Source organism: Anas acuta, chromosome 8 (genome assembly GCF_963932015.1).
Source record: "Anas acuta chromosome 8, bAnaAcu1.1, whole genome shotgun sequence".
Taxonomy (NCBI): Eukaryota; Metazoa; Chordata; class Aves; order Anseriformes; family Anatidae; genus Anas; species Anas acuta.
In genome coordinates, this window is record NC_088986.1 from 4,685,870 (window position 1) to 4,706,623 (window position 20,754).

The window sequence follows — 20,754 nt, forward strand, 5'->3', positions numbered from 1 at the left end:
TTTAAAAGGGAAACAATAATACATTTAATAAATAACATCTGACAGTTAGCAAAATGTAAATGTCAGGAGAACCTACCTCTATAATTACATCCCTTATTGACTATTGTAATTCATTTCTTATTGGCCTTCCCAACAGTGCCCTAGACAGTTTAGGTAGTTCAGAGTGCTCCACAGGGATTTTTAATAGCCACAAGCTTGTGGAGATACATTGCATACATGCTCAGTTTGCTGTATGAAGGCTATAAAAGCCTTATATATTATGACAGTTTTGTCACTCTGAGGAAAAAAAAGAACCCAAAAGGTAAAACTCAGGTGTGATTTTGCACATTGCGAAGTCAGAGTGGTTTTGGATCTGGAGCTTTGGTCTGAATTTTCTCTTTCTTCCTAACATAAAGAGTAAGGCTGAAATTTCTGTCCCTTCTCTCATTTGGAAATGCTCTGATCTTCAGCTGAGCTCTGCCTTCTTGTAGTGAGTACCCACAGGAACTGCCTTCACATTTTTGACACCATCTGGCATGCAGATCAAATAAAGCTATTCGAGGCATTTTATCTAAACTGAAATAATTTGTTGGAATTTATTGTAATTTTATTTTTCAGCGTGGAGAGGATAAACATTTGATTGCTTTCCAAAAGGCAGAAAATCAGATTTTTATGACTTATTGGTGGTCTCATTTGGCTGTATAAGTCCTCCAGTTGTTTAAGCCAAACACCCAGCAATAGACTTAAACTCATCTGGTTTTAACGTTTGGTATGCTAATACAGAATATGGGAGCAATTTTACTAAAAACTGTAAAGTCAGCATAAAAATGTTTGTTCTTATGGATCCTATTATATAGTGGGGCTTCATTGCATCCTTCCAGTGAGGATGCATAACAAAACAATCAAAGTCCCATAGCAAAAAACTCACAGTATAGAGTTACGTTTGTTTGTTTGTTTGTTTGTTTGTTTGTTGTTTTTTGCCTGTAATCTCTAGCCTTCCTTAATTCAGATAAATTAAGATATGAAAGCCATGCAGTAGTCTCCCAGACTCCAACATAGCTGTATTCCTTTTCTCCAGCTGCAATTTGTCCTGTAGAAGAGCACCCAAAATGCCATCGCTTGTGGGGGGATACTTGCAGGTACTGGTAGTTCAAAGCCAGGTTAACGCATTACACGCTAGAAAAAAAAATTGCAGTCCCATTTTCAGCACACGCAGAATTGTAATGGCTGAATTTCAAACTGCTCAGGAAAGGATTTAGTCAGAGAAATGCTGACATAATAATAGAGCAGGCACGAGATGCACTAAAACTGCCCCGGAGAGCGGCAGGGGACCTTCAGCAGGTGCCGTAACAGAAAGTTACGTCCCCCTTTGAAATCCTCGGTGCCTTCCTCTTTGAGATGTCTGTGAAGCATTACACCCCGGGTGTGCCGGTGATTTTCCTTTCTATTCAGTGCATTTTAGCCGGTGGGCTGCTCTGCAATTTTCTGGTTTGCCCTGGTAATAGCAATACTGCGGGCGGCGCGTCTGAATTTCTGTGCGGACTTGTAGGCTGTTTAACCTCGCCTATTGCTGGTGTCAAACGCCCGGGAAACAGATGACCTTAGCTGTCAGCGTAATGGGATAGGAAGCTACAGGAAGGTTTACTTTTAAAGTTACCTGGAGTTTGCGGGATGATAGTAATAGAGCTCTATTGGCAATAAAATCGCTGGATGATGTTCTGCCCTCGGGATCACATCTGTGTTTACAGGGAAGTCAGCAAGAGCTTTGTTCAGCCTGATAGTCCAGGGGGACAAGTAAATGCCTTTTCTTCCGCCTAGTTTATGTAGTAACTGTCCCCGTGGAAGGAGAAGAGAAGCAAGGATGCTGGCAGCCACTGGATGCTGATAGTTGTTGACAGTTCCCAAACACAAATACCTTATTTTGTTCCTGTCCCTCAGTTAAATAAGTAATACCTTTCAGATACCGATAGATCTTTGATTAATATATAAATAACTGTTCATAGAAGTTGTCTTCCTAAGTGAGATAATTATCCTCACAACTTTCCATCTGTTTTATCCACGGTATCCTCAGCATGCATGCAAACACATATTGCGGAGCCTGAGGGCTGGAGTTACATCTCCCGGTGAGCTACCCAGTACCTGGTGGCAATGTGGGATTACACATCCCGGTATTGCAGCACTCTTCTGGAACAAGCAGCATTTCGTGGGCTGTCTCTGCTGTTAACACTTCTTATCCTTTGTGTTCCCATCCTAACTCAGCATCACTGTACTCCCAGCAAAGCCTGCAGCAGCGTTGTGCAGACTTGGAAGGGAGTGTTGTGAAACAGATGAGGCAGAGCACTCATTCATCATTGCTTTTGGAGGTTTCAATTAGGAGAAGACTAAACCTAAACATTCAGCCTCCAATACAGGAAAACAAGCAGGGGAGAAACAGTTCTGGGCATGAAACTGTGCGAATGGGAGCTTTGGGACTCTCTTTTGGATGGTGCCAGGGAAGAACTTATAAAATGCTTCACTGCTTGAATTGAAATGTAGAACTGCTGTAACACAAAGGGACAAGGACCTACCAAGCACAACTCCAGAAATTCCTACCTCAGAATAAGGCAGGAAAAACCACCCCAAATCAAGCCTAAAATTACATGAAAGGTCTTTGTTCCTTTTAAAGTCTCTTTGAGGTTTGCCTTTTATATTTTATTTCATTCTTGTCTTCAGAGCTCCAGTACTACACACATTCACGTTGAGTTGCTCTGGATGTTTTATATCCTCAGTTAAGTGTCTGCTGTGGGACCTGAGCAAAAGGAAGGAGCAGCTTGTTTATGGGATTATCTGAAGTTGGTTTATACATGCAGTTGTAACTCAGAGAAAAAGGTATCCTCTCTTTCTTTGTAGGAAGGCTGAGTATAAAATGTCATGAAGTGCCGGCGTGGTGTTTATGAGCGGGGTAGGTAGTTTGAATTCTAAGGATTTTACTTGAGTCACTTGTACTGCACAGATACGTCCTTCGTAGAAGGTAGGCTCTCCATTTGCTAACCTGCAGATATATAGCAAGTTCACTTTATCCACAGCCAGCATCATAATACTGATGGTGCATCTTCAATTCTGGAATAATCTGAGATCTTACAATATTGTTAAAAATTGTTCATTAGCTTTTTTAAGGACACTGCCACAGTGTTGCAGGCCAGTTCTGTATTGGGAGGAACATCCAGCAGCTTAGACACCTTAACTGTTTGGAGTACAGAAAGAAAAGAACTCAGATATTTCTCGTATGCAAACCAGTGTCTGTGTTAGGGAATCTTTTAGGATGTGTCCTTTAGCTGGTACTGTATAGTTATATGCTGGCCACTAGAAATTTAAGCCATGAATGATGAGGAGTTGAGCTGAGTGGATTTTGCCCAGTCCCATACTGTGCCATTTGAAACCGATCTGTCAGTGCCCAATACAGGTAGGATTTCTTGCTAGTATGCTTCAGTTTATTTGTAGCTATGAAATCACTTTTGTGTTTGAAAGATATAAAATATTGCATTTTATACACTTCTCAACTTTTCTTGCTTTCATTTTTGGCTGGTTCAGGAACATGACGTGTTGTTTATATGCAGTTCATGAGTTCATAAGGTCCTTTCCTGTTCTTATTCTGTGTACATATGCTTTCCCTCAGCCCTATTTAAAGTCTTATTAAATTGGTAAAAGTATTTGACATATGGACAGAGAGATATAAACTAAACTCCCCTTCTCTTTTTCCCCTATTACAGAGAAGTTCATGATGTTATGAAATTAGAATTATGGTTAAAGTTTCTGTTTTGATGACTATCCATTGCAACTTGAATTTTAGTATTGCCAATATGAGTGGGATTTTTGTAATCTTTGTAAGCTCTGCTTTACAGAGTTTCTGTGACAAATCAAGAGCATCTGAGGCTGGTTTTCAGCAATAAGCTTTTCAAATCACAGTCTACAAGAAGAGAGAGGCTCATAACACTTACTAAATCTGAAGCACTTAGGACTTGAGGCAGTTAAAGTCAAAAAATACCTCCAAAGCTACTAGGAGTTGTATGAAGAAACGTCTTGTGCTGTTCATATAAATCAAAAGCATTTCGGGAGGTGAAAGATATTGGTGTAAAGGAACAAAAGAACTTTGTAAAAGCCGAGGTTTCTCTGAAGAAATTCACAGGCTGTAAAGATGAATGCAATAAAAGTACCGAGATGTTCAGTGACACTGTAACAAACTGTCTTATTATTGAGTATTGTGCTCCCTCAAATTCCAGGTTTCATCAATAACAGTCTTACAAACTTCAGAGCATAACAGGAAAGAACACAAGTTATGGGAAGAGGTGCTACGCTTCGGCTGTGTGCAAGCTTTGGCTTGAGAGTAGAGAGGCAAAGCTGGGATATTTATGGCTGTATTGATCTTCTGACTGTTTTCCACAAGGTGATGAGGTGGGTGCTAACAGGGAATACAGTTGAATAGATGCGTGACAGCCTTGGAAACACAGCAGTGGCCACTGGGCCAGCTGCCATCCCAAGGAATAAAATAATAACTTAATAAGCGAGTATTGCTGCTTGTACACTACATTGAAGTAGTGAAATGGCAAGGTAAGGCAGCATATTATAGTCTGTAGATGGTCTCAAACAGCTGAGGTGTTTATGGAACTTAAGGGACATATACAACCTAAAGGGGTATTGAGGATCACATTTGTTGCTTCTCGATACCCCTGTGCAAATCCTCCATTGTTTTAACCATCCTGGTAAAACAAAGACCACGTCTGACACAAAACCAATAAGAAAATAGTGCAAGGCTCATAGGATGTCCAGCAGCACAGCTTTAGTGTAGCACATTTGTTGTTCAAAAGCTCTGTAGAAATGTTTCCTTGCCCTTTAGGATTTTATTTGTCCTGGAACGATGTTTGCAAGTGCATATTTTAAGTATAACTCAGGATTAATGGTAATTGGACAAGGGCTTTATATTTAGCTAGCTAGTTTCACTGCTGGTACAATAAGAAATTGAAAAGCTGTTGAAGTAAAGATAGGAAATTGGCCATGTGTGCATTCCAGTTTTGTTTTGTTCCTTTCAGAAGTTCATATATCTAATAAATGGATCTTCTGCATGAGCAACTTAGCATTTGCTTTCGAAGACAATGAACAATAACTAAATTCATATCTGGTCTTTGTCAGACATTATTACAAATTATGAGAGCCAGACAGAAGTTTATTACCTTAGTGGTGTTCTGTTTCACAAATTAGGTTCTTTGAATATCCAGCTAGCTCAGTGTTGTGGATCCATTCATCACAATTAGACCGCTGTGCTGGCAAAGTTAAGTCCTGCTAACTTAATTGACTAACGGTACATGCTGTGGGCCGTGAGTGAGGACAACTCCAGGCAAGTTGAGAGCATCGTGGCATGTGCGCCTCGCAGAAAGCACAAACAAGGATGCCTCCATTTGTTCCCTTAAAAATTTGTTACTCTTACTCCCCAGTTTACACACAGGTGATAGTAGTAGTAGTAGTTCTTTGCCAAGCCAAAACGGTAAGGATTAGCTCAGACTTTAGATGAGGCTGAAGCACACTTTTAAGCCATCTCCTTGAGCCCAGCCAAACAGGCTCTTACCTCGGGTACTTTCACTAAGTGCTTGTCTTCATGTAGCCTGAATTGAACTGTGCGGATTGAGCCTAGTACAGCACTTCACTTGAAAGCTGGCTTATCTTTAAACATACAACTATGCTCGCTGACTTTTGTCCTTCCTGACTCAGCGGCACATTCCCCTGTAAGCTGGAGCAAGTCACATTACCTGGTTTTGCTTCAGTCTCCTTGGCTGCAGGAAGAGAATTATTCTTAAGAGATTTTTTATTATTATTATTAAGAGGAAATAAAATTTATGCATCTTTTGGGTGCTTTACATAGACCAGGCTTTGAACTGCATGTAACCTACAAGTGTGCTTTTCATGCTGTGTGTTTTCGTTGCAATGCTTGTGCACTGAAATGTCTGTTAGGAGTTGGCACTTGGAAAAGTCTTTGTTTAGGTTATTGTCTGCAAAATCAATCTGTATGGAAGAAGCACAGGGATTAGACAGACTGATTTCCATCTCTTTTTTGAGGACATGCTTCAAGGCTGCCATCTGAGAAGTCCAGTCAGGCTTGGGGTACCCTCCAGAGCTTCCATTTTCCTTTCTACCTCCTATTCTTGTATTTTTCAGGCAGAAAGTCCCTAACCTGTTGTTCACCTCAAGCTCCATGAGTAGCTTTGTATTGAAGGTATTTTGGGCTGGACTGTTCATCCTCGGCTGTGTAGCAGTTTGCATGGTTTCAGTCTCTTTCAGCAGAAGGGTACAATCACGTTCACACTCAAACTCCAGCTTCCAAAACCTTTCAGCAGTGTGTGCTGCAGTACCCCTATAGATTATAGATACCTTGCTCATTATATGCTTCTTCTCACCCCATGCTGGTGTGTTTGGTTTATGCTCTTCCCTTGGCCTGTGAAAAAAACTGATTGTCATAGCCAGTACCTGGAAGTGTCCCCCCCATCCTGAGCTCTCCATAACTGCAAGTGTTTTTTCTAGAGGGTTTAGCTTTCCAAGTATTCATTTATGATGTTGGATTTTGAAAGCTGACCCCTTTTGTAGTATATGGCCTGGGTGAACTGCTCCCCTCTTGCCTTTCTAACCAATGGAACAAAATTCAAGAATTTGGTTGCATGCATCTTTGGAAAATGGATCAAAATAATACAGAAGAAAAATAATGATGAAAACCAGACGTCCAATTGCTCAGGAAGTGGCAAGAGTAGCAGCTGACAGAAGGACCATTGCAAGCTCGTCTTGAGCACCAGCAGTGAACAAGACCAGCTCGTAGGTGTAGTGGAGTAACTGGTGTCGTGTCTGTACAGATCCAGCATGTCTGGCAGCAACGAGACAAAACTCATCTGAGAACCACTCACGTGTTTTACAGTTCATTGTTTTCACTTAACATGTTGCAATACACAGTGGTAAATGTACTGTTACGCTTCTAGCTTGCTAAGCTTATTGTCAAGGCGTTGCTGTAATTTTCCATGTTAGATTCAGGTCCTAGGGTTTGTTCAGTGCTCTTCCTAAAGGTATAAGCCATGTTTTCCTAAAGTTGAGCAAACATGATGTGAGTTGGTGGATGGGGGAGGCAGACAGCCACATGAGAAAAAAAAAAAAAAAAAAAAAAGGTGTATAAAATTATTTTATTATGAATCTTTCAAGGATTTTGCAGTTTGGTGGGTAACGTTGTTGTTCGAGGGGCTTGATGTGACACGCAAAATGTGCTAATGCTTATTTAGGTGGACTAGAAGGAAGAGCAACGCAGAGGGTGCTTGGGATGTCACGCACATCCCAGCACTGATACCGGGGTGATGCCCAGCTGCATGCAGGCTCACCGTAACACGAGGCAAGAGGCTGTGCAGCTGCAATCCCAGTGCAACTTGTCCTTACAGATGTGATGCTGTGAATATACGGCTATAAAGTGGTACAAGTGTCCTGCTCTGGGTGGGGCAGCGCGTGTAGGAGGCTTTGCGGCTCGCAGATGGTTTTTGTTGTGGTTCTTAACAGGGTGCCCCAGGCTCCACTAAATAGACAACCTCATTAAAAGAGAAATAGCAACGGTAAAGCAGTGACTTTCTCATGCCATCTAACTCACATATTTGACATGATTGCTGGGCCTTCCAAGTACTTAATTGATTGACTTAATTGATTTAGTGGCACTGGAGGCTACAGCATGGAAATAAAGGGGCAAGATGAGGATAAGGGGTGAAAAAATTTATGGTGGGTGCCAAGCGGCCTGAGGGAAATTAGAAATGCTACAGATCTCAGAGGTAGCTAAATCAATTCAGTGTGATGTACAGGGGGCGAGCGGGGGGAAGAGGAGAAGCAGGGGATGGAGAGGAGAAGAAGAGAGAAAATAAGCTTGGCTGGAGAGAGACGGGCGAACAGACAGGGAAGAGTGTGGTGCTGACAGGTGCTGGGGCTGTCCCCGGTGCCATTGTGTTTAGCCTAAAAAGAACAACTATTGCACCCTGTGACTAGCTTAGTTGTCTGATATGAGGCTTTATCTGTGCTTGCATTTTAAAATCTTCAGTGTTTTCAAGTGGCTGAAGTCACGTGAGACCTAAAATAATGCGGAGGAAATACAGTGGATTTTTTTTAACAAGTGAAGCTTAAATGTTAAATTACTTTCTAATCTGTGCAATATTTAATTGACTGTATTGAACCATAATACAAATTAAGTCTTCTCTGTAATTTGTTCTGCCGTGCTGCAGCCCTCCGAACAATCTGATACCTCGTGTAAGACTTGGTGAATGGCTCCTAGCAGCACTCAGCAAAGATGCAGTAAAAACATCAAATAGCATGTGATGGAATCCATCAGCCTGTGCACGTGGGGGTGTCATAAACATCTCCGAGCTATGAAATACTTCTTTTATATGCCTTTGACCCACTGGAGACAGGATTAAGTCATGTTAAAACCTTGAAGATGAAAAAAGAGGAGGCTGGGGAGAGAGAGGCAGATGAGCTTGTGAATATTAACTGCTGGGCACTGACCAGCAGTTCTGCTGTAAGCAATTTTACGTGGCTCTTGTTTCATTTCCTTCAGAGGCTGGTGAACAGCTTGTCGAGAGGGTGGCTACGTGTAAGCACTTCCAGACTGAGTGGTGAAGAAGCCACTTCTATCAGTGGGCCTCATTCTGCAGGACAGATTAATCCCTGCGAGTGCACTAGGCGCAGATTTAATCAAAACATGCAAAGACCGTGTATTTATAGACTGGCTCGGTTGTAAGTCTCCGTTGGATGGCTGGGTGAGACGAGACAAGGCTGTGCTTCTCATCATGCTGTCCCTTCTGTTGTCCTTCCCTGCACGGCTCGCTGATGTAAGGGCTGTGCAGGGTATTGGGCAGGCTGCAGCCCTAAAACATGATTGACAAAAATGATGTGGTTCTGATCTTGTGTGTGGCGTTGGTAAGCGTCTGCTGGCTGCAACAGGTGTCATTTCTGCTTCACGATGAGCAGAGAATCAGGCACTCCTTAAATAATATTCGGAGGTATTGGAGAATGTAGAAAGGACACAATCGATGTATCAAGGTCTGAAAGCCCCGGTTGAAATAAGTGCTTATTCCTGTGTTTCAGTACAGATGTGTATGCAACATTACATTTTATGTGCATGTTCCAACTCAGTATCCCTCAAACAAATGAAAAACTCTCTCTAAGCACTCTGTACAATAAAATACTTGAAAGGACAATGTTGCAGTCACCTTTACTTAATCTGTACACATATTGATACAGTATGGGAAGTGTCATAACCATTACAAATGTAACGATTTTCAAACAGTTAATGAGGGTTCCCAAATAAATCGGAGCATCTCCATCTGCTGTCTTACATTGCTGGTGATATTTTTCCATGGTAGAATGCTCTTCAGATGTAATTCCACGAGGAAGGAATCTGATCACAGTTTAATTTCAGTGCAAAATGCTGTCTCGCAATCAATAAAGCAATGTCAAGGAACTTTCATTTAATAGGAGCCAGAGATAACGTTCCCTGTTTTATGCAGAATAGAGAGATGGGAACATTTCATTTCATTGTAAGCGTGCAAGCTGGCTTTCAGAAAAGCCTGATAAATCAATATCCATGTATTACCTAAGTAAGATCCCATCATTAATTTTAAACACTTAACACGTTGCAGAAGTCTGGAGCGCACCTTCGGCTTAGCCACAGCTCGAAGTCAGTGGCAGCACTTCCATTTCCCTAAGAACAAGCAATCTTGTTCTTGGGGAGTTAGGAGTCACTTACTGAGGAATTAAAAAGAAATATGTCCAGTCTTTTGTTTTCTATATAGTCATCTGTCTCTTGCACCCTGCCTTCCCTTTTAAATTTTGGTCCGTGTTCTGTGGGAGTCTTGTCACTTGTCACTTGCCCTGCACGCGTGTAGCCTTTTCCCTTCTCCGCACATGGATCCTCTCTGGTTTTGAATTTTAAAATGTTTTTTAAACTCTAAAAATAACTGGTTGTTTAGAGATTGCCTGGATGCCATGCTGGTTTTCAAAATGTGCTTTTCTCCAAACCAGCAGGGATCTGGACCTCAAAAGAATTCAGTGTGAGGCTTTGCTAGCTCTCAGAAATGGCATTATCCCTAGATTATAAAGGAGCAAGCCAGTGTATCAGGATAGGAATTCAAACTAATAGGTTGTTTTAGATAAACTTTTCAAGAACATTATTCTGAGTGGAAATACTTGAGCATTACTTTGGTAATGAAATACTAATTAGTCCACAGCAAGAAGGATGCTGGCACTTTGCATTGCTGTCTGGCCAAACCATGCTTAAAGGAGTCTCAGGTTCATGTCCTGGCTCTGGGGATAGTTTTACTCATGTATTTAAAAGGCAGTTGGATTTTTTTTGTTCCTAATTATTATTAACCAAAGTGGGATTTAAAATAAAATGGGAATATTTTCAAATAGCATTGTTTTAAGTTGGATAATCATGTTTCCATGAATTTTCTGGGAAAATTTGTGGAGTTCTGTTAGTGCTCAAGTGCAATATCGCAACACCGCTTGCTTGCTGATGCTTACTGCTGTAGAGGTAGAGCAGCCCTGCTGCTGATTTGGAGAGCTCACATCTTCCACCTCTAGTCCTACAACCCCTGCCTTGGCCTGTCCTTAGAGTCGCCCTGTAGGAAGCTACAGGAGGCTGCTGCTTCCTCTTTTCTGTACCTATTAATATGGATTCTGCACCTAGGATGCTGTCTGTGTAGTAGCTTAGGTAGTCCTATTTTTTAATTGATTTATATCTCACCAGGAGATACTGAGAAAATTATTCAGTTGAAGGTTTTAGTCAAATTACTAAACTAAGTCAAATTTGGCCAGATTTTGAAAAGGGGATAGGCACGCAGAGTACAGGTGTTAATTGATTTTGACACCAGGGAATGCTTATTTTAATTCCATAGGTGTGCTGAGATCCAGGTGAAGCACTGGTGAAGGGAAATGATACAGCTTTAGTGGAACATTTTGATGGATATTTCTTGTGTTTTTTGATAGCTACTACAGCACCACCATGCAGTTCATGAAATATCTTACATCGCAAAGGATATCACAGACCACCGAGCATTTGGATATGTATGTGGAAAGGAGGGAAATCACAGATTTGTGGCAATAAAAACAGCCCAGGCAGTAAGTATTAGACCATTGTCATTTTCTACAGTGTAACTCGATTGAAAAGTCATGTTCATAAGAAGCTGGTCAAGAGGCCAGTCTGTACTGGTTGTGATTGTGCTGTACTTGTCACAAGTGTCTGCTTACATTTTCCTAAATGGCAAATAAATGAAGCCATCTTGGCAAAAAAATAATTTATTTCACCATTTCTGATTTTTCTTGATATATGTATATATTTATATTTATAATTAGTTAAAACTTTATGTTCTAACTAAACTCATTACTCTATTTGAATACAGATAACTTCGGGTATATTCCTATACTCATTTAACAAAGTGTTAGAAACCAATTAGCGATTTTGCATATAGCCTACCATAATTTCACTGAATAAGAAAATACTAATAAATATGAGTGGTTTTTATATTCAAAATTATAATTACCATTAACCTTAGCCTGCATGCTATGGCAGAAATTAATTCTATATGGAGTTCTCTCACTTTTTGGAGTTAGTATAACTGCTCTATCAGCAGGATGAGATAAATGTGTCATCTAGAAACCTTTCTCATTCTTTTTGTTTCTGCAGGCTGAACCTGTAATTCTGGACTTGCGAGATCTGTTTCAGCTCATCTATGAACTGAAACAAAGGGAAGAAATGGAAAAAAAGGCACAAAAGGACAAACAGTGTGAACAAGCGGTATACCAGGTACATGCATAAGCTTAGACTACTGCCAAGAAAAGTACGGCTTGAAGTATTCCCCAAAACTGCTGCAAAGAGGCACTTGGTGTCCTCAGCATTTGTTAACAGCATCGGGTCTGAGTGATGCTAGCTCGAAATGGACCAATATGAAATAGCAGCTGTTGTTAGCTCAGAAGCAGGATTAAACAGTGACAAAAGCTATCACCTGGGGTAAGATGGCCATGCTCAGCTACTTGAAATGATCCATTCATTTCCAGCATAGTGCTTCTTCTAATGCAGGAGGAAAACTTTAATGAAGGCTATTGTGTTGTAAGTCAGTTCAACAGCATCTTACACTGTAGGGAAGTTTCCGTATACTTCTGAATGTTTGTATTAGAATCAAATCAAATAAGGTGCAGATTGTTAAGCTGATGAAACATGAATAGAGTTACTTTGTGTAATAATTTGGCCTTATCTGCATAATAAAGTAAAAAAAAACTATATGCTTACTTGCACATTTTGCTTATTTCTTTGCTGTCCTTTAATTTCTGAATACAGTTCTTTTATCTCTACTGTTTATGTTCTTTGCTTTTACTGCCTGTCCTCTTTGCTGTAGACAATTTTGGAAGAAGATGTAGAAGACCCTGTATACCAGGTAATTTCTGAAGCTGTATAGCCTGGGAGTTTCAGAAATGACTACATACATGCTGACATAAATCTTCTCAGAGACTTCTAAGATTTTTTACAGAAAGTAGCATATTTAGAGATTAAGCTTTAAGTAAATGAAAAGTATATCTGTATAGAAATATTAGATTAAATATTTCCTGAAGTGTGGTTTTTGAGAGTCCAGAGTCAGTTTCCAAATGGCATTTGTCATTATTTTTTAAATGAACAGTCTAACAGAAAAAGGAGTTAATTTGAAAATAAGAAAATAAGGAAGGTGTCATCTTGTTTTCATACTAATAAGTTGATATTTTGCTGTTGGCTTCTATGCAGCCAGAATTTCATTTAGAGGGTGAATATTTAGGAAAAAAAAAAAAAAAAAAAAGAGTAGAATTGATGTTCTAATACACTCCCTTGTTGGTATTTGGGCTATGATTTAATAATAGATCTGTAATTTAAGTCTTGTTTCATCCAAGCAAAACGTCTGGGAGCAAAGATGATTATCGGAAATATGTCAATGTATTCATGTCCAATATCCTACTGAGTGTGAAGAAGAAAAAGATGTAATTTCTTTCTCATGTTTTTGTGCTGAAACAAAACATGTAGCAGTTAACTTTTTTTTTTTTCCTGGTGATTTTGTGTTCTTCCACTGAGGCATGGTAGTTGGAGAAACACTGAAAGAAACCGATTCAAGCATTAGTGATTATTGAGCACTGTGTAAGGTGTTTCCAGAAAGATGATAAGAATTAGGATGCCCTAAATTACTGTTTAGCTTTTATAATGTCAGGAGTTTTACTGTATGTGCTCTTCACAATAAAGCAAGAACCTGAAGATGAGAAGTGACAGCCTTTCGCCATGTGGCGCGTTACATGAGCCCAGTTTGGATTTAGCTTTTTTATTCACAGCTAACAAACACATGTGGAAATAATTGCCATTATGTAAAAGAGGCAAAATTCACATTGACTTCAGAAAATTAATATTGGGCTACAGGCAGTGTCCCTAGTGAGAAGGAATTAGGAAGTTGCTCTAATGATCATTAGAGAAGATTTAGGTCTATTCACTATCAGTTTATGAAATATGAAACAACCTTACTCTGCTTTCCAACAAACCAGTTGGTGCCAGCCTGTACTTTGAACTTGTTTCTTTAATGCCTGCCTGTGTTTTTTATGTGGAATTCCAAATTGCCTTTTTCCCTCTGTTTCATCTTTGACTTTTCCTCTCTGGCTGCTGGTGTAATAGTACATTGTGTTTGAGGCTGGACACGAGCCAATCCGTGAGCCTGAAACAGAAGAAAACATTTATCAGGTATAAAATCGCCGCTTCTGTGTTTTCATTGCAACAATTGCAAGCATTTAGTAAAATACATTTCATATATAATTCACTTTTATTAGTTTTCATTCATCACAAAAATGTCTGACATTTCATTCTTACGACCTTACATGAATAATCCACCAGTCTCAGTGTGATTTTTCTATTAATTTGTTTGTCTTTTCAGCTTCTGCAAATTTTATTAGCTTTATCTTTGTCAATTTATGACGGGTCTTAAGCTTTTGGTAGACCATGTAAGGTGATAAATGGTGGATTCTCTTTTTTTTTCTGTTAATTCTTTGAAACTTTTTACAGCTGTTCTAAGAAACAGATACTAAAATCTCATGGAAGGCAGACCACCTAAACAGTTCCTAGAAAGGCATTTTGATGGTGCTGCTCTTCTTTCTGGCTAACCAAGGAGAATAACTGTGCAAAACCTAAGAGCTCTCTGGATATCCCCCATACTGGGGAAAATATTTTCAGCATATTATGTTAGAACCCAAGCTTTCATTCTTTGCACTGACAAAAAAAAATAATGCATTGAAAGCAATATAAAATATTTTATATTCAATTTATCTTCAAGGGATGTGGACATTATGTTTTTATTAAAACATAATGCAATTATATGCACATACTAGAAGTAAATCTGGAGGTAGACAGAAATCTCTGTGTGCCATAAGAAAACTGTGATTCGAGGAAAGCATTTAGTATGGAGGGGAAGGAGATTCAAGAATGGTTAAACATTTCGTCTAGCTGTACTAGAGGTTGATCTGCTAATAGGAAAAGCTTTTTAAGGTATACGGGAGCAGGGATAGAAGAAAAAAGATGAATAGCAATGTTGGTTTTTTTTAAGTAAGAAGAAGTAGGGGGATAATAGAATAAAATGGAAAGGGTAAGGCAGCTGTAAACCAAAACAGAAAGAAGATAAATAGGAAAGGGAAATGAAAAATAAAAATTAAAAAATAACAATCTTGTAGACACCATCAGAGGGTCATTAAGGTGAGATTCATTTTACCTGTCTTTATGGATTTCCTGGCACCTCCACCATGCACAATAGCTTACACATCTTTCTGCATCCCTAGATGCAAGGCATTCAAAGCTCTCAAGGTGAGAGCATGCCTCAGGTTGAAAATTTTCTACCACGTAGTGTTGAAAGTTTGACTATTTTTAGGAAAGCAATCCTTTAAAAAATGACTACTCTAGTTGTCAGTTTTATGCTAGAAACAAAATTCCCGTGACAACTGCATTCAGACAAAAAAAAAATCTGATTGCTCCTCATCAAAGTGCAAAGCTAGTAGGGACGTTTTAGGGAAGTATCAGTGAAAGCAAGCGAAATGGGGTCATCATTCCCTGTATCTGGAAATCTGAGAGCAAACTCTGGTGGTAGAGGTAGGACCCATGTTCTGAAGAGTTGCCTAGAGAATAAAAAGACTTTGCATGTTTTGTTTTACTTAAAATGGGCATAGAAGATGTTAAACAGGTGGTGAGTTACTCATCTTGAGGTGCTGCTGTTACAGCCCTGTTGTAAGTCATGAGAGAGTTGCTCAAGGCATCATTTGACTGTATCAGGATGTGAAGTGTTTCCTCCCACAGCTCGGCACAGCAAACACCTCTTCTCTGATAAACAATGCACAATAACCTGGGTACACGCGATCTAGCATTGTCCTTCTCTGTATTTAACACCCTGAACAGGGCAAATGCTGAGACTAGGTGCCATCGAGTCTGTTGTCTACTGCAGCTGGCAGATGCCAAAGTATGGCTACTGTAGACTTGTCCAGAGCCACTGGCTTCCTAGATCCCACCTACTTCATGAGTCCTTGGCTTCCTATAAATTTGGGATCCCATGGCTCAGATCTTATAGCTCAGATCAACAGAAAAATTATTTCTCTTACAAGATCTTGATGAACTCAGAACCATCGAGGCTACCAGGCTACTGTTCCCCAGTGAAATTGGAAAAGGTCTTCTTGTGTCAGTTGTTGGATTTTGTTTTTGTTGGCATTGGTGTTGGATTGTTTTGGTTGGTTGTTTTTGGTACAAATTTTTGCTAGCTTCTATTATTTACTACCAAGTCTTTCCATACCACACCGAGAAATGTGTGTCTCCTCAGTTAGCTCATGCCTCCTCACTACTAAGTTGTGAGAAAGGCTTGAAGTCTTTCTCACCTGGTACTGCTCTGCTTTTTCAGCCAAGAGCTGGTACTCAAAAAAGCTCATTTGTCCCCATGGTAGAAGAGATTCCTACCCAACAAGTAACTGAAGGTGGAATGTTATAATCCTAATTCTGTTTAATGTAGTAGAGGTCACAACTTTCTTTTTAAGCATTCTCTCTATCAGTCTTCTTGATACGTTATCCCAAAGTCTGTGTCTGATTGCTCTTTTAACACTGTCTATGTAAGCTGCTTTAATGCATTAGTTAGAATCATTTAGGTTATAAAAGACCTTCAGGATCACCAAGTCAACCATCACAGATTGATCACTGAGCATGATTTGATCACTGAGCGTGTACCAATCCTCTCAGCGAGTGTCAGATTTCTTGATAGCATCTTTGTCTGTCTGTTGTTTTATGATAGTGAGGTGGGGTGGGGATTTTGCTATGTGTTATTTTTTATTGTGTATGTAGCAGCACCAGTTTCTGTATAGAAGCATGTTCTCTGCTGCAAGGAGTTGACAACCTAGGAGGGAGGGGTTGAGTTGTGGTGCTCATATTGCTGGTAAAATTAAAAAACAAACAAACAAAAAAAAAAACACAGAAAACTAAAACCATCAAAAAAAAATTAAAACCATCAAAATGGTTTGCAACCCATCTCATAGGCAGAGCTGTCAGCAGCACTGGTGCTGATAGCACTTTGCTGATATCACCAGACAAAGAAAAACAAGCAGGCAAAATCTCTTGCAGATCCAGGTCTAAGTAGTGATGCAAAGAAATTTGGTGCTGTTTGGCAAGGACATTAGGAAGACAGGTTGGGAAAGAAAATGCCTTTCAGAAAAGCTTCTCTGTCCTGTTATTAAAAGCCAGCATCTGCTTTTCTCAAATGTAATTATAAGCTGGAGTAAAAACAGCAGAGTCGATAGTGCAGGGAAACAGTCATTCCACAACCAGCTGTGGGCAGCAGTGTGCAAACGGGGATGACTTCTGGGAAAAGCTGGGAGGAGGAAGAGGAAAATGATTGAGGAGGATTTCCAGGAAGAAAATAAAAATACCGTGCTGGTTATAGTTTGTAAATGGGTTATTTCACAGCATTTGTCCTCTTTTAAAGGAAGACTAAGCTTTCCAGTGGCTTATGAAATGTAGAGCATTGATGGTTTCTGGTTTTGTACGGTAACTTACTAGTCTGTAAGGAGAGAGTGTTTGTTTTTTTTTTCTGTTAAATTGAATTGTTGACTTACTAGTCTCATGTGATGGGTGGTTTAAGTGGAAGAGACCAGTACTCTGAGAAAACCAAGGCAAACAAGTCATTCCCGGGATAGTATTAGAAGAGAAATCTTTTAAAAGTGCCTATAGTAATAAAACATGTTCAGTTTCTTGGAAGGTTCTGCATTTATGCCTCTTGAGTGCTCTTGAAAAGCTTCTTCCATGTGCACCACATTAAAGATGTGCACAGTTTTGACATCTAAATGTGAACATGTGAGTGTTAGAACAGTAGAGAGAACTTTAGGTATGTAATACAAAGTAAGAAATGATAGCGCAGTTTAATGAACAAGAACCATTCCTTCAGCTTCCTACTCTAGTATCAGAATTTCATATCTGCAATATTATTTCTTCTGTTTACCTTTGAGGTTTCATAAATGTCTGAAATGTAGCCTTCTTAGATTGAATGTCTTTCTTCAAAGAAAAAGCAGCACTGGTTTACTTAGAGTGTGCCTGTCTAGAGCCTGTGTTTTTTTACCATTCTTTTTGCCTGTGTCATTTGCAATAGACATTTCAGTGCTTTTAGGAATGAAAAAGAAATAAAATCACAAATTACAAATACGTAAAACAGTAGTCCTTAGGCACATTAAGCTGAGTATTACAAAGCAAATGAATTTACATGAGTAAGATATAAATGCCCAAGGTGTAAATTACGACTGTTGACTCAACTAAAGACTTACTCGAAGTTTATTTAATTGTATTATCATCATCTTTATCCATGAGAGAGGCTGTTGACTTCAGCTCCCTGGCTGTGCAAGTGGTTACGCAGCCTCAGACCCTTACAGGCTGCTAAGTCCTTAGTACAAATTGCAGAATTGTGACCAAACATTGCTTAGAGCAGCTACAGGGTCCCATCACTGCAGGGATACGTGTTGTGACTTTACTTGACTTAAGTTATTAAATGAATTGGAAGGAAGAAACCTAATGCCATAGGCCAAATATCTCTCTCCTTCAGATCAATTACTCTGCTCTGGTTCTCTGTTACGGAGGAAGATGACATACTGACCTGATCGTGCCTTCCGTGGGCACTTCTAACTGCCAAGTAAAATGAAAAACAACCACTTTATTAGGAAAGAGGTCCACATGCACCTGATTTTCATTCAGCTGAACCTAACCAAGAATGAAAATCTCAATTCTGAGCACTACTGAGCTTTAGGATTTAAAACATTCAGATAGATGTTTTATTTCTTCAGTATCATCTCCATTAACGTTACTGCTTGAATGAAAAGGAAAACATCCTTAAACGACTACCCTGTACTTAAATATCAGTTGCAGATTTCAACTTTTCATCAGACCTTCTGGGATAATAACCATCGTTTTCATTTGTTCTTGCAGGTTCCTACCAGCCAAAAGAAGGAAGGTGTTTATGATGTGCCAAAAAGTCAACCTGTAAGTGTAAGTATCTTCACTATTTATATGCAGTCAAGAAGGTATGTTTCTTAGCTTCTGTGACTTTCATTATTGTATGCAGTGTTTGGTACATTCCATGTGATGTCTATTTCATCAGTGATTTGCTATTGTTGGGTTGGTTCAGGGTAACCAGGGTTGTAATGTCATCTATATCCATCTCATTCATTACTTAGATCTCCTCCTTTCTGTCTTTTCTGATTGATTCTTCTGGAAGTCACAGTTTATAAATGTGGTGTCTGGTTAAGAGCTGACAGTGAGCCTTCTGCATGTTAATACATGAATCTTTGCTGTCTGGATCAGAAGTGTTATTCTACTACCCGAAGCTACGCAGGGCTTATCACCCTCTGTTTTTGCTTGTCACATAGCACACGCTGACCGAGCATGGCTGTGTTTTCTCTCCTGTGCACTCATTCAGAGCCATACTTTATATGCTGTGCTCCTTACAGCTTGTTTTAGTAGAACAGCAGGGGAAGAAGGTCTGAACAGACTGGAGGCCGAGAGAAGTAGCATTAGGAACAGCTATGTCGGAACGTTTTGTATGACCTCTGCAGTTGCTTTCTGTAGCTATCATGTCTGTACTTCTCAGAAGGCTTCCTTGTGAAAACAACATGCAAGTAGGCAAAGATTTCAAAAGCAGCTTCAAATCATATGTTACAAAACATTGCAAATTTGCATTAGAATTACTCTTCTGTCATTTGAAAAAACTTATATAAAAATTCTGCCTAACATACACCATGGAAAAGCAATTATTTTTCCAATAAAACCAACTTCTATGGTAGCTTAGTGTTACGAGAGCTGTACAGTTGTAGGGTAGAGATACGTGTAATTGCAATTGGTTTAAACAGCCATGAGAAACTCTGAAAGGAGCTACTACACCAAGATTGTGTGTGAAAACACCTCGCTCAACAAATTCCTAAGTGGCAGAATCTTTGCTGTAAGTAGTGCATTGCTTTGCTGGTTATTAGAGGCTGTAGTCAGCATGGAGAGATTTCCTCCCAATTTTGCTGTGTTATTTCTGTAGTGCTCAAAGTATTTAACAGGTTGAGTATCAATGAAGGCTGAAGACTGAATTCTTTCTGTTCTATGCCTTGCATGGACAGTTGATTTTGTTCAAAAAGAAGGGTAAAATACACTATTCTATCCAAATGGCACCATTCCCTTTCTGAGTATGAGCATCTAGAAGTGGTGAAACATTGATCTCCAGAATGTGTAAGGAATGGTAACAAGTGGCTGAGAGGAGAAGTGCAATAACAGATGCCTGAGCAACAAGGCATACATTTGCTGAAGGGTGGGTTATGTTGTTTAACACAAATTTAGGCTATAAGTGAAACAATACCTTGAGGAACTGTCTAATTGTGTTGGTTACACAGAAAATCAGTATTTCCGAGGATTTGTGTGAGAATGAAGAAGAATTGAGGCAAGGGTCAGGAATTTCAGTTTGCTGTAAGCATTGGAAAAATGCCTGTGTTCAAGGGAGAGAAAGAAAGGCTCTTCTCACATAAGGATATGGTAAATTGCACAGCTTGGGCTGAGCACAGAGACTGAGATGCCAAATAAAAAAGATAAATGCTGGGGAGGGGTTGGATGGGGTCTGAATTGTGACACTTCTGTGGTTTGCACAAACAAACAAAACTTGCCATAAATATTTCATGATAATCCACTAGGAGGAGGGAGCCATCATCTTGTTGGCTGGGAAAATGTAGTAAGATAACTCACGTTGCATAGCTAATTAAGGTATTTGTGGACCAGGAATAGCTGTGGGTTTTTCACTCATTTCTCATGTAGCTCAGTGTTACAATTTTTCCTCTGCACATTTCCAGTGACTTTTTTATTATTCCTTCAGTGATGTTTCAAATTTACTTTGGGTATAGTCTGTAATTTAGGTCGTTGCAATATGACTGTGTGTACAGTACACTTGCAATCATGTCTGCAGACACTTTGGTATTAGACTGTCCTGGTAAAGAGCATGGCTGTGAGATGTAAGGCATATGGGACCTACTCTGTAATCATCAAATATACTTAATCTGTCATCTCCATGAAGCTTGTTGCAGACTTAATTTTTTGTTTTTTTTCTTGGTTATATTTAAAGTGATTAGACCTTTTTCTCAAAACAAGTTGTCTACTTTAATTTATAAAGGAAAAAATAAAAAAAAAAAAAAGGAAGAGGG

General features: G+C 39.5%; 1 protein-coding gene across 21 annotated transcripts in view; it reads left to right on the plus strand.

Annotated features, from left to right (window-relative positions):
- The window catches only part of DAB1 (DAB adaptor protein 1), a 421,093-nt gene that overhangs the window by 366,513 nt on the left and 33,826 nt on the right, over nt 1-20,754 (plus strand). For 16 of the 21 annotated variants that reach the window (XR_011098715.1, XR_011098716.1, XM_068689787.1 and 13 more), the window contains 5 exons: nt 11,008-11,139; nt 11,705-11,824; nt 12,414-12,452; nt 13,700-13,765; nt 18,512-18,571. Coding sequence is in view for 19 of the 21 variants with exons in the window: in XM_068689787.1 (XP_068545888.1) it covers nt 11,008-11,139; nt 11,705-11,824; nt 12,414-12,452; nt 13,700-13,765; nt 18,512-18,571 (417 nt within the window). In the remaining 2 variants the exon portion in view is untranslated. The remainder of the gene's footprint in view (nt 1-11,007; nt 11,140-11,704; nt 11,825-12,413; nt 12,453-13,699; nt 13,766-18,511; nt 18,572-20,754) is intronic. The other 5 variants (XM_068689798.1, XM_068689800.1, XM_068689796.1 and 2 more) reach the window with 1 other exon arrangement.